Source organism: Nelumbo nucifera, chromosome 7 (assembly GCF_055504915.1).
Source record: "Nelumbo nucifera cultivar China Antique chromosome 7, China Antique-T2T, whole genome shotgun sequence".
Taxonomy (NCBI): Eukaryota; Viridiplantae; Streptophyta; class Magnoliopsida; order Proteales; family Nelumbonaceae; genus Nelumbo; species Nelumbo nucifera.
Window position 1 is genome coordinate 28,547,823 of NC_142655.1, and position 13,485 is coordinate 28,561,307.

At 35.9% G+C, this 13,485-nt stretch overlaps 1 protein-coding gene across 3 annotated transcripts; it reads right to left on the reverse strand.

The window, feature by feature from the left end:
• Nucleotides 1–7,321: 7,321 nt before the first annotated feature.
• Nucleotides 7,322–10,822, reverse strand: LOC104593356 (protein ASYMMETRIC LEAVES 2-like). 3 transcript variants are annotated; one of them, XM_088891083.1, is made up of 6 exons: nucleotides 9,711–10,822; nucleotides 9,294–9,481; nucleotides 9,052–9,129; nucleotides 8,810–8,888; nucleotides 7,881–8,659; nucleotides 7,322–7,525 (listed from the first exon to the last, which is right to left on the reverse strand). In XM_088891083.1, the coding sequence occupies exon 5, from the start codon at nucleotides 8,547–8,549 to the stop codon at nucleotides 7,926–7,928; it is 624 nt and encodes a 207-aa protein (XP_088747209.1). In that variant the 5' UTR covers nucleotides 8,550–8,659; nucleotides 8,810–8,888; nucleotides 9,052–9,129; nucleotides 9,294–9,481; nucleotides 9,711–10,822; the 3' UTR covers nucleotides 7,322–7,525; nucleotides 7,881–7,925. The 3 variants fall into 3 exon arrangements, with proteins under 3 accessions (XP_088747209.1, XP_010251420.1, XP_010251421.1); XM_010253118.3 differs by lacking the exon at nucleotides 8,810–8,888 and having other exon boundaries at nucleotides 9,711–10,821; XM_010253119.3 differs by lacking the exon at nucleotides 8,810–8,888 and having other exon boundaries at nucleotides 9,686–10,821.
• Nucleotides 10,823–13,485: the final 2,663 nt, after the last annotated feature.

Here is a 13,485-nt window from a genome sequence, read left to right on the forward strand (position 1 = left end):
ATTAATGGATAATTAAGAGTCTTACATAAGAGTCCCGGTCAAACTATGTGATAGATAAATTTAGTAAAACTAGGATTCGGCTGTTTAACTAATTAGATGGATTTCAACCTAATGGTTGATCTAAGGAAGTTTGACTCTCTCTAATCTTATCCTAAATAAGTTAGAAGTTATAAATAGATTAAGAGAAGGCCCTTGCATTCCTCCAAAGTCTATAAATAGAGAGGAATTAGAAGGGATCAAATCATACAAATTGTCCCTTACTAGCTGAATTCGATCCTACCATTGTGAGAATTTTTTGCTAGGGTTTGAACCCCATTCAACTAGACCTATTGTCCTTTGTTTCTATAACTATTTCGGATCTTTTTTGGGTCAAAAACATCACTCAAGAACATAAGAAAAGTCGGAGTGCATCGTCTTCAACTTATTATAGTGATACTGGGAAGATTCAATCTTGAGTGTGAACACCATTTCGATTTTAACACTTGTGGACATCAAATCAGATAATACACTCAATCTTGATCCAAAATATTTGATCTTTCATGGTTCAATAATCTAATCGGTCCAATGAGAAAAACTAGTTTTTTCATTTGTGCAATTTCAGCATTAGGATTCTACGAATTGTAGTTGCTGCGGTTTTTGGGACAATATGATCATTGGATGATCAACCTTCATTAAGTTCTATCAATTTGTTTTGTTTGTCTTGGTCTTGAACGAGGGAAAATTTGTTTGACTTGTTTAGGACAGATGTAACTAATAGGACAAATGTAACTTGACTCTTTGTTTAAGTTCTTTGTGTTGTTTGTTTCTTTTGATTTTGAACAAGGGGAAATTTGTTTTATTTGTTTAGGACAGAAGCAACTTAGAGTTGTTGTTCATAAACCTGAAAATCTTATCAGCGATTGTTGTTTTTGGACAAGTCTTTCACCGAGTAAATAACATAATCTATAGGTTAATTAAGTTTTATTCTTGGTTTGTAAAAAGAAAAATGCAAGTCAAGTAAAATTTTAGTCTTATTGAGTTGAGTGGTTTTAAAAAATTCAGAAACTAACATGTTTTCTAAAATCAAGGTCAGACTGAATCAGCCAGATGCTCATGTCACGGTTCAACCAACCAGCTCGGTCCAATTTTATAAATAGTGTTATTTTGTTCATATATGTGTTATTGAGAGATACACATATTTGTCTAGGACAAATGCACATTCACATACACACAGACGCATGTACTATGTACAACAAAACAATTGAAGATGCATGAACCAAAACTTCCATTCAAGCACATGGTTTGTAAAACCAACCCGAAGACTGAACCGGTCAGGGGTTTGGTTGTCAGGTCGAATGGAAAACGGTCGACCTGTTCTGATAAAAGAATAAAAAATTTTAAAAAATAAAAAACAGTCAAAACTGTTCGAATGATTCAAACGATTAACTGTCTGGATCAGTGGTTTGCTGACCAAAGTCAATAATTTTTTGAGAAATCATAGTTTTGGGGAAAAATGAAACCAATTACCTAACCAATTACTAATTTTTCCGGCCCAACCGTTCAGTCTAGTCCGATTTTAAAAACCATGTTCAAGCATGTATAGGAATCTAAGCTGTGGGAAAGGATTTGAAGATCAATTTCTACAAAGGTTTCATTTGGTTCTAGGGTACACAAATTCTGTACTGACTCAGCTAGTAGGTTTAGCATCCAATATGCCAATATTTTGGTTGAAACAAGACCTATGGGTCCCATCATGGTCTCCTAACATGTGGCCGACAAAAAAAAACACTGAGCTTTTACATCACGAAATTGCCTTAGAATGAGATGTGCTCAGACCACTCATATTGCTAGATATTGTAGATGGCTTAGTTTTGGTAAAACAAAACGAAGGATTCATTAATTATTCCACAGTCTTGATCTTGACATGACCAAATTAAAACTACTTATGGATATAAGGGAGTATGGAACTGATCCTTATTTAGAAACCTCATCACCAATTTGCTTAAGAATGAACTTAATACACAAAATCTAGATTTCCTCTTTCTAAAAAAGTCAATCTAACAAGTAGACAGCAAGTACATATATACATGTGATTGCTATAATATATGCATATCCCAACTTCAACTTGTTGCTCATTCTCTTGAATTCTTCAACCTAGAAGAAAAAAAAAAAACAAAGAAAAAAAAATAATTTCTTGATGAATTAGGGTTGTAATCGAATTGGATGTAGCAAAATCTGCATTTGATCCGATTAATGATAGTATATATCTGAATTTGATTTGAAATTCGATCGGATTTAAAAAGATTAGGATTCGAATCTGAATCCCAATAGATTCGGATCGGATTCAGATTTAATCATATTCCGCTATAAAATTTCTATAATACTAGAAAATTTAAAATTTATTTATTTTTAACCTTTATATATAATAAATTAATATAAATATAACATACTAAATTTATTATATACATAATTCACATATAATATAATATATAGAATATATTTTTAGAATTTTAAATATAATTATATTAAACTTATATATTGAAATTAATAAATATTATATCAGATTTGGATTTTAATTGGATCAGATTGGGTCAAATCTGAATAAAATCCGATTATTAATCGGATGTTGATTATAACATCCGAATCCAATCCAATTACATATATACATCATCTGAATCCAAGATAGTCAGATCGGGCCTCGGATTTTTGGGTATCATTGACAGGCCTATCTTGAATGGGTGATAGGCCTGAAAACAACAACGTAACTACTAACAACCTAAGGCCATGTTTGGAAGTGCTTATGTTAAAAATAAGTGATAAAAAACAAGTGCTTATTTGAATAAGCACTTATTTGTATTTGGCACCCAACTTTTTCAAGTGTTTATTTTAAAAAATAAATACTTATTTTATATTGGGCATTTGGTAGTCTTTTTTCTCTAATAAGCGTTTGTGACTATTTTGTCATTCATTTTCTTTCAAAATTTCAAATATACCCTTATGAAAATACTTTTGTTAAATTACTTTAACAAAAATACTTTTGTTAAAGTATTTCTATGAAAGCACTTTTGCGAAAGTACTTTTATGAAAGCACCTTAATAAAGTCACTTTTGTAAAAATAATTTTACAAAAGTACTTTTATAAAATTCAACTAGGATAATTTTATAAGTGGTATTTTAATATTCTAATAGGGATAATCTTGAAAGAAAATTTTGAATAAATACTTATTGTATAAGCACTTAAAGACAATAACAATTTGTTTTGTAAAAAAAAATTAGCAATTTGGATTTAAAAAATAAATCCTTATTTTTAAAATAAATACTTATTTCGAACTTATTTCTCAAGCATCAATAAATATTAAATATTTAATGATATGATCCTAATCCAAATAAACACTTATTTCAAGTAAACACTTTTTAAAGCACTTCAAAACATGGCCTAAATCATTTGATTTATGGCCAAATTCAAGGTGGGTACTGAAAGGTTTATTGTCTAAGCGTGCATTGCATATAAGAATAATGTAAGTTATCACTCGTTAGAGCTCACCAAATTGACATAAATTTGCTACAAGGATCCAAAGAGTGGTGTACAAAACTAAGGACTGGTGTACATTTATGAGTCCAACAGGTTTTGGAATCCCCCCGCCCCATCCATTTTGTTTCGTGACAAGTCAATCCAGCTACTGGGAAGTAGAAAACCAACAACACCACTGGTGGGACTCAGATCCCAAGACACCACAAATGGAGGTAACCCCAGCTCGTACCAACTTGCCCAAGAGATGATCATAATTATACCTAAAACTCCTCCTACTTGACCTAATTTTATAGGATACTCAAGAGGTAGAGACTCATGACTGCAACCCCCTTGAGAGGTCTAAGTTGATGAATCGTGGACTTCCAAGCTTACATATATATTTTTTGTTAGAATTGCAGAAGCAATGATCGATACAGTCAAATTGGCTGAAGAGCAACAGTGAATCCCAACTTTCTTCACTTTATAAGCGCATTTCCCAATTAACCCAGTTTGAGATGTGAGCTGGGTGTCAACCGAATTGAAAACTGAATGGAGGGTTGGTGGAGTTATTCATAGAGGGAGACAAAGGGCATGTATTTAAGGGGGTATAGAAGAAAAAGCAAGAGATGTTCTTGTTTCTCTGTAAAAGCTTCAAATTAAACAGGAATAGAAGAAAGGTCAAGAGTGAAGAAGGTGGGGATTTTATTTTTTACTTGTTGATGAATTTGTTAGAGAGAGAGAGAGAGAGAGAGAGGGAGAGGTCTCATAGTGTTGGCACTATCCAATAAATGCAAGCATTGAATATATCCACTCAAGAATTATACACACATCTTTTAATTTTGTTTGTTTAGGGCTTGTGGGGTCAGAGACACCCGAAATAAATGCTACTTTTGCTTCACAAATTTGCCCCGTAAGGCGTGCTTGTGTCGGGATATCCCCCTACCTTTACAACCGTCCCTTTCATTTCATGGCACCCTGCACCCACAACGGTACACCCTCCGGCCGGCTAACCCTCAGCTAGGGTTTACGTATATGGGGAAAAAACAGCTATTCCAAGTCTTGATAGTTGATGGAGGTGACATCACAATCCAATCCTCCCACCTGGGTTGGATGGATGACCTGACGAATCTGGACCGTTCATATATTGATCAAACCCTAGATGCTGATGATTTTAGGTGATGGGTGCATATATATCAAACCATAATATATACAAGATCAAATGGGTATAATTATAAACCTTTCCCTCTGTGTTTCCAAATGAACATGGGGTTGATTTGAAGTTTGCCAATAGAAAATCCTGTTGTTGTGTAGTGCTAATCCATTCATTTCTGTTGACATGTAAAGTGATGAAACTGCACTAAATCTTTGACTAACCCAAGTTATATATCCACATGACAGAAGCTTTCAAAGATTAACAGTAAGTAAGAGACTGGAAATGGAAATTTTATAGTGAAATGATGATGAAAAAAAGAGAAAAAGAAATTGCATTTTGTCGGTAAGATGAGAGTTGTCGTATAGCTGCCTTATGAGAGAGAGTAAGAGCCTTGCTTGGTGAGTTGCTTATTGCATCCCCAGTCCCCACAGGGTGTAAGAAGAATTAAAACAACATGATCATCATCTCAGAGACTGTGAAGCTAGCGGTGAGATGGTGCATCCTTGTACATTCTGGAATGAGCCATGGATGGATGACCCACATCTGGCCCCATTTGTTAGTAAGACAATGGCATGCATTTAAGGATGGAGCCATCATTGCTCAAGTACGTCATCATTGCCATGCCATGGTTTTGACTACGTTGGAATGAGAAATGAGAGAAGTATTTATTTCTTCTCTCCATCTTTTCTGTGCTTCTGCTATCGGCGTTGGACCCTGATTGTGCATTCTAGGGTGTTTAATGCTCTCTCTCTCTCTCTCTCTCTGTGACGTTTCTTCTCTGCAACGGCCTTTCACCTTTTGTTGGGGTGGATGGGATGGCGGGAATAACGATTCGGGGGGGTTTACCTGCCTTTAATTTTCACCCATCATCTCATCACTAGACTATTGCTTTTTTTGTCTTGTTGGGTTTTCTCCTTCTGGAAATGCTACAAAGTTTGAAAGCCACAGAGATCTATCAAGTGATGGAATGTGTTTTGGAGAGAGGGGGTGTTAAGGGTAGGAATTAATAGGAGGAAAACTAAGTTTTGCAGATTGATAACTGTATAAATATACAAGTTCAGAAGAATGTGTCCTTGTTTTAGTTTTTAGTGAGAGATTTTTTTATCCAGATTGAATAACTGCAAAATCTTTCTCCTGATGAATTATTGTTGAGAGAGAGAGAGATTTTGGCATCCATGGCGCCATTCGTTATGATTCAAAAATGAGATTGATTTAGGAATCAGTTGTGTTATTCTATTGAATCTATGATGCATTCATGATGCAACTTTTCCATTATTCAATCAGCAATTTAATTACCATCATTAGCTTGGTGTTTATCCACTTTACTTCTTATTATCCATGAGATCAATACATCTTTCGTTATTTTCCCTTTAATTTGTTAAATGATACAGGAAATTAAAAGTCTTACTACAAAAGATCAAAAGGTGGACAGTTTCTTCATCTGCTGTAGGTTTCGTCTTTCCATGATCAGCTGAAGTTATGTAAGAAAAAAAATTCCTCTATTGTGTCTTTTTCTAACTTAATTAGTTTAATTAATACAATCTAGAGAGAAACTGGGAGGAAAATGGCAGAATGTGGATACATAAACAATATCTGTCTTCGACCTATTCATTGAACACTTGTTGGGATATAAGAATATTTATCCATGTCAAGGGTGTTTTTGTCTTTTCAAACAGATTTTTTTGGGAAATTATTAATATTAGTTATTTTACCAATTAAGTTTTTTTCTTTTCTTTTCTTCTTTTTTTTTTTTGGCACTTTGATTGTGGAATCATGCACCAATGGATATATAAAACTGGCATCATCAAGATCATATTCAAGCTTACGATTTTCACATGTTTCTAGGAATATTTTAGAAGCTTATTAGACCATAAAAATTAAAAGAAAGAAAAAACATATTGTTTATTTCATTTGATCAGTGCATTAATTGCCCAAATTGATCTGGTGACATTTCCTCTTTTCATAAATGGGGCATGGCCCTAGTTAATAGTAAAAGCCTACTCTTTAGGACCAAAATTCCCTTAAAAGTAGTAAATCCTTATTTTTTACAAATATGGGGTCTTTGTGATTTTCACAACTGATCTGTAGCATTTGTTAAAAATAGGGTTTCCTCATATCACTATTGATCTATCCTTTTTTATATGAGTTACCAAAAACAAAGATCTACCTTTCTCCTTTGCTAATAATAAAAAAAAAAGTCTTCTTTCCCTTTGAGGGAGAGGGCAGGGAGTAGATTCTCTTACCAATAGGGAATGATACTTAGATAGCAATTGATTTGCAGATTAGGAAGAATATCTTAGTGCACATTGTTAATCAAGGAGGTGGATTTGGACTTTAGGCTCAGTTTGGAAGGAGTACAAATACAAATATGTAGAGTGCAAAACCTTCTAATTTGTATTTGTACTCCTTCCAAACTGAGCCTTGTGACCAAACTATATATGTTAATATGGGCAACAAGGGCATTTTGCATACATTCAGTCCTTCGATGGACCTACGTACAAAGTGTCTCGATATCATAAACACATGGTCGACCAAAATTTTATCAAGCCAAATGTATTGATTGAAGGATCCGGACGATTTGGGATCCTAATTAAGGCCGAGCTAATTAAGCCTCAAGTTGATAATAATCCATTAAGGAGAAGAAAAATCAAGAAGGAAAGAAATTAAGAAAATTAAAACTTCTTTGAATGGCAGAGACCTACTAGCTAATCTTTGTTACTATTACTGTAGTTCACAGTAGGAAAAAAGAAGGCAAGAACAATAGAAATTAAGGAGAGAACATAAATATGTATATAAAAAACTAGCACATCAATGGCTAGTAACTTCTTTCATGGACTCTGAACAACCTCTCTCTCTCTCTCTCTCTCTCTCTCCCTTCGAAACCTGCATGACAAGTTGACAACAAGCAACGTGGTTAGTAAATCAAAATATCAAGAAAGCTTATATTGATGCTAAAAAGAGGGTACCGGCCAATATGAATATTTTACTACTATCTATTAATTTTTAATTTTATACTAGAATTTTTCACCTCTAAAAGAAGCAAAAGCTCTTGTGTGATTAACAGTTAGCCGGAGTTAATTTTAACTAATAACTATTACAAATTGTTTCAGTGTAAGATATCTAAACAATACTTTAACTAATCTAGTAGTCCTAATTAAACAGCAAAAGCTAAAGAAACGGAGAAGATTTTCAAGCAGCAGAGGAAGATTCTGAACAGAAAAACAGGAGGATAACCTACCTGTTTGATGAAGTTGGGCAAGTATATGATCGATTAAGATGTAACCTACGAAGGTCCAACGCTCCGAAGATCGTCGCCACCAGCAGCTCTTGTCTGCTGGAACTGACCCAACTGCCCAAGGCTGGCCGAAACATTCATGGCGACGAGGCTTGCGTCGTAGGCACTGTTAGCATCAAAAGCCCTGATCATTTGCTGTTGATCCCTAGTGAAGAATTGGTGGTGATCGCGGCTGCCACCCAGAAGACCAATCCCAATCTGGGGGTGGTTGTGGGTGCTGGCAGCAGCAGCGGCAGCTGCTGCCGCGATAAGTCCATGGCTTGTGATGCCGACGTTCTGGTACTTGGAGAGCTCGGACTTGGCACAACTGAGGTCCATCTGCAGTTGCCGGAGTTGGTGCTGGAGGAGGGAAATTACGCCCACACAGCCATAGACGGGATCTCGGAGGCGCATGTCCGCCTCGTAAGCCAGGGAATTCACGGCATCCTCGCGCTGGTGAGGGTGGAGTTCGTTGAGCAGCTTCGTTACATTGCTTGCACCGAATACCTTGTGGACGTTTGCGAACTTCTGTGGCTGGTCCGGCGGGAAGTACGGCGCGAAAACACACTCTGGGTGACACTTACGCCGGAGAAATTTACACGCGGCACAGGGAGAGCTTGACGACGATGCCATAACTGAACTGCTCTATAAATATTTTCTTTTGGGTGTAATAATTTCTTCCCTTCTTTGTTGCTCTTCTCTTCCTTCCTTTTCCTGGTTTGCGTTGCAGGTGCAACTGTTAACTGAAATGCAAAAGCAAAAGACTAAAATGAACACTGAGAATGAAAGCAGAAAAAAATGGCAGAATTTAACATCTTTTGATGTGTTGTCCTTCTTATTTTGTTTCAAGGTGGAAATTTAAAGAAAGAAAAGGTTACAAATTTTAGCAGTACCATGAAAACAGGAACAAACCCTCGTTTAAGGACGGGAAGTGACAAAAGTTGAAATTTCTGCAGAAAAGACTGCCATTTTCTGTAAATTAAAACCCGTTTTGTCATCTTCTTCATGGTTGCAAATCTGAAACATCTCCCCCTTTTGGGGTATCTTTTTTATAAAAATTGAAAGTTTAACTATGAGAGAAAGAGAGAGAGAGAGAGAGAGAGAGAGAGAGAGAGAGAGAGAGAGAGAGAGTTACAATCTGTAGACGGGCAACAATGGCGGTGAAGCAGCACAACCAAGGCTCTTCTACTTGTACAGAGAAATGGTGCAATTCCTGCATCAGATATACATAACTAAATGTCAATGTTCTTTTAGAGAAGAAGAAATTGCAGAAATAAAAAATCAAGTTTTTTAATTTAGAAAACTGAATCACGTCAAACAAACAAAGCTGGGAAAAAAATCTTTATAAATAAGGGAACAAAAGCAAAAGAAGATTACGTAGAGCTGTTAGGGATAAGCTTCGATCTTCTTTCCCTTTTGAATATATGTTATGATTTAATAATGGAATTTAAGGCCGCCCGCTTGGTTACAGAGATCCGGATCGAGATTGAATAATGAAAAAAAAAAATCTTCTTTCAAATTGATCGGCTTCGCTGAGTACTAAGTTGGAAGCCTGGAGGACGCAGCTGTAAAACAAAACAAGAAAGGTAAAGAATATGCATGAGTTAACAAAACCAAAAGATTCGAATGATAAAAGAGGATCAAATATCAGATATTCGGATCTTCTCGAGATATCAGAAGATCTTTCTTTCTCCTTCTCGCCGGCGGGAGACAACAACCGACGACGAGATTTCTGGGTTTCAGCAGAATCAATAGAGAAAGAGAAAGACCTTTAGGGTTTCGAGGGAGTAGTACCCCTAGTATTCGGAAGGGTTCACGTGAAGGTGAAGTAAGAGCTAGAAGAATTTAGTTGCTCTTCACTTCTCTCCGAAGCAGATCTTGCTTGAATTTGATAAAGTTTTCTTCATTCACTGTGAAGTTGAAGTTGGGGATCTCTGGACGAATAAACTACGAGAAGAACAGAGGATTTCAATAAAATAAAGCACTTAAAAAGTTGAAAATGAGATCTGTGACGCTGTTTAGTCCTTTCTCTCTCTACTCAAAGTCTTCATCGCCTCGGTTTCTTCAGTCAAACGCCCTTTTTTTCTCTCTTTTATATCCAATCTCAAGCCCCTCCCAGTCTTTCTTCTCTCCCTCACTCTTCGAAGTTCGAAACCAGATGACTCAGATTAGATTTTCGCTCCTCTTTTTCCCCAGTTTCAACTCTCCTTTTCAGGGCTAGCTCTCCCTCTATTCAGTCCCTTCACTTCAACAAAGTCTTCTCTCTCTCTCTCTCTCTCTCGTTTTCTATTTTTATTTTTCCTTTTTTCTTGTCGCTAACTCTTGAGCTGGGTTTTCGGAGTTTTCAGTGTCACGCAAATTTCTCCTGCCTTTTGGCCCGGAATTCGTTCTGATTCACCGGAAAGCACAAAGCAAAAGCAGAAAACGAGAGGAGGAAATATCTACTAGCGAAAGAATATGAGGAACTGAAGTTCGGCAGGTAACAAGCACAGAAAGATGGTGATGAAGAGATGAGAATACGAGAAGGTGCAGAGAAAACTGTAAGAATTAAGAATATTTTAACAGGAGAAAAGAGAGCAAAAGGGAGGGAGAAAGAGGAAGAGTACAAAGAAGAGTACAGAGAATATATAGAAGAAAGAAAGGAGAAGCTGGGGAAGCAAATTAAAGGTGGGTGGTTGGGGCGAGTGAGAGTGGGTCTGTGTGTTGTGTTGTGTATCTCAGCGGGGACGGAAGAAAGAAACTACGACCCCCCTTGCGCTGAGCCGGAGGAGTCGCGGAGAAAGCTTACTCTCTGTCTTTGCTTACTGCGCTCTCTGCTACTACCATACAAGTCTGCCCAGTGCAATCTCTCTCTCTCTCTCTCTCCATGGACATATATTAGGAGCAGGAGCATGTCATGACATGACCTCCCCCTATCTACCGCAGGACCTGTCTATTACCATATTATTATTATTATAATAATTTCAATTCATTGTGAATTGTGATGTTCTTCTTGGACCAGTCGAGAAATCCGGTTCGTTTCTGTAAGCAAACCCCATTTAGGGTTTTACCATACTAACCAGCATCCGACAGCTCAATTGAAGAGTTACCAGCATCAGACATTTTAGGGTTTTTTTAGTTGTTAATTATAGAAGACAGCTCAACTGAAATTTAACCATAAAATGTTACCTATTATATATTTCATTAAGAAATGAGGTTGTCTATATTTTTGAAATATTTGTATGATACAATGTTCAAATATAAACAATATAATTTCTCTTGTCATAAATTACCATTGAGAATTATTATTATTATTGTTTTGGTAAACCTATCTTAACATTCAATAAAGAAATATTCAACATTTAAAAATGAAAAAAAAAATTATGTCAATTATGATTAATTAGACAAATAGGTCGTTTTTTCATTTGTAGTAAAATGTTGATTGAAATTATTTATAGAAAATGTGATATATAAGTCATGATTTTCACCCTAACTAGTACAACTTTTGCATGCTTATATGGACACCTTTTTTTATCGGAATACAATAGTGGACATTCCAAAATATCTCCCAAAAAAAAAATTTGTAGTGGAATTTTGTGAAATTCTACTTACATTTGAAGTCGTGATGAGTCGGTTTGGTCATGGTGCTTCAAATCCTATCCCATTACCATTCCCAGCTCCACCTCTACTTAAGGTCTTGTTCGCTTTTCGGTAAGTTACTTATTTGGGTAAATGAGTTTACCCATATAAGTGCATCATGTTCTTTTATTTTCTATGTAAATAAGACAATGGTCATTTTAACCATAAAAATCCATTATTAAAAGAAATGTTTTTATCCCATTTAAATGTTGGCAACTTTCCCTCATGTGGGAAAGTTATTTACCCATGTAGGAGATGGGTAAGTGATACCCAAGAAAATAAACTTTCCCTGATCCCCACATAAATCTGACTCAAACAAGGTTCAAAATATCGATATGCCCATATCAGCGTATCAGGCGAATCAATACAACTTTTGGTGCTTTTTTTTTTCTTTTTGCAACCGGTTCAGGGGGCGGTTTAGAGCTCCTCCACCCCCTGAACCGGTCAGACCCCTAATACACCCACTATAGGGGTGTATCGAAAGGGTCCCAGAATGATACGTATCGGTTGATACGGGCCGATACTTTGAACCTTGGACTCAAAATTCAAAAAAAGAATGCTCCCTAAAAGTCGAGGCACATATTTTCTTTGAATTGAGCTGATGAGATTGAGTGATCTTCCATCTTGATGTTAGTCCACTTTTTAGCTCTAGCTTTGCATATATACCGATCGATCAGTGAATATAATTTCTAATTCAAATTGAACTAATTAATCATTAGGTCAAACTCGAGAGGGGATTGGTTGGGTTTTTTCAAACAGATCATAGCTTTCTGCATCTTGTAGCTCAGGATAGAAATATGCAGATCTAATTTAAGTTGAGTTTTACCCTATTGCTTCTGGTCAAGTAATTAATTCAGTTCCCATTGGATGCGGTATTATTAATTATGCCAGGTTTTGAAATGCTATGTACAAACCCAAGCCAATTCAAACTTCAGTTCATTTTATATGTAGGTGTTTGGGATCGATGTCGTTCAGAAAATGGTGCCACAGCACCATATCAGTCTGAGAAAATGTTTACTGTCTGATTGGTTTTTCCGAAAAACATTTTTTCAGATCACGTCTTGAAAATTAAGAAAGCGGTGATCTATGAAGATGCCTTTTTTGATGTTTTCCCATTTTTCTACTGTTGTTAGCAATGATGTGCTGATGTGGCGTTGAAAAATGTCTATAACCCGTTTTCTCAAAAAATGCCTTGTAGAAAACTATATTGATCCCAAACACCACCTACATCCATTCATAAAGCAACAATCAGTTTAGTCAACTTCCTTTTTAAACCAAGCTTTTTGGGTTCAGCAGGTTCAGATTGAGTGGCAACCACCCAGCATAGCCCATTGAATCTAAAACTTATAATGCTAATAGAGCAAACAAAACCTAAATATAGCCTAGTTGACAAGTGGCCTGATTTGGGTCAAGATAGCCATCTTTGTTTATAGGGTTATTTTCTAAAATTCCACTTCACTTTTCTAACATTCTTTTAAACTTAGCATGACTTTTTTTTGCTACCACTAGAGACCCCCTATCAGACATTTTTGTTTATAATATACATAACAGAAGTGATCCACAAGTGTCATTTTTATAATTAACCTTGACCAACTAGTCTACCCTATTAACTTTCTTGTGATAAAAATAACCTTTGTTTTTTTTTCTCTCTCTTAAGTCATGCTCACTCGTCTCACAAATCACAACCCACCAATAGTTCAATTTGTCCACCAACAGTGTTCAACTTAAGTAAATGATGAGCCTAGCTTTTGGAAATTTGGTTTAAAGAGGAGTTAAATATAGGGTTGTAAACGAATCGAGCTCTAATTAAATAGTCCGGGATTAAATTCGATTAGGCTCGAGTTGAGTTTGATTCTAATCAAGTTCCAGTTCAACCAATAAAAAGTTTAACTCAAAAGCTTGCAAGTTTGGCTTGATTAACACATACATACATAAAAATATATATTATATA

What these genes read in the sequence shown, in the direction of transcription:
- LOC104593356 (XM_088891083.1), bottom strand. Translation starts at nt 8,549, where the DNA reads ATGGCATCGTCGTCAAGCTCTCCCTGTGCCGCGTGTAAATTTCTCCGG.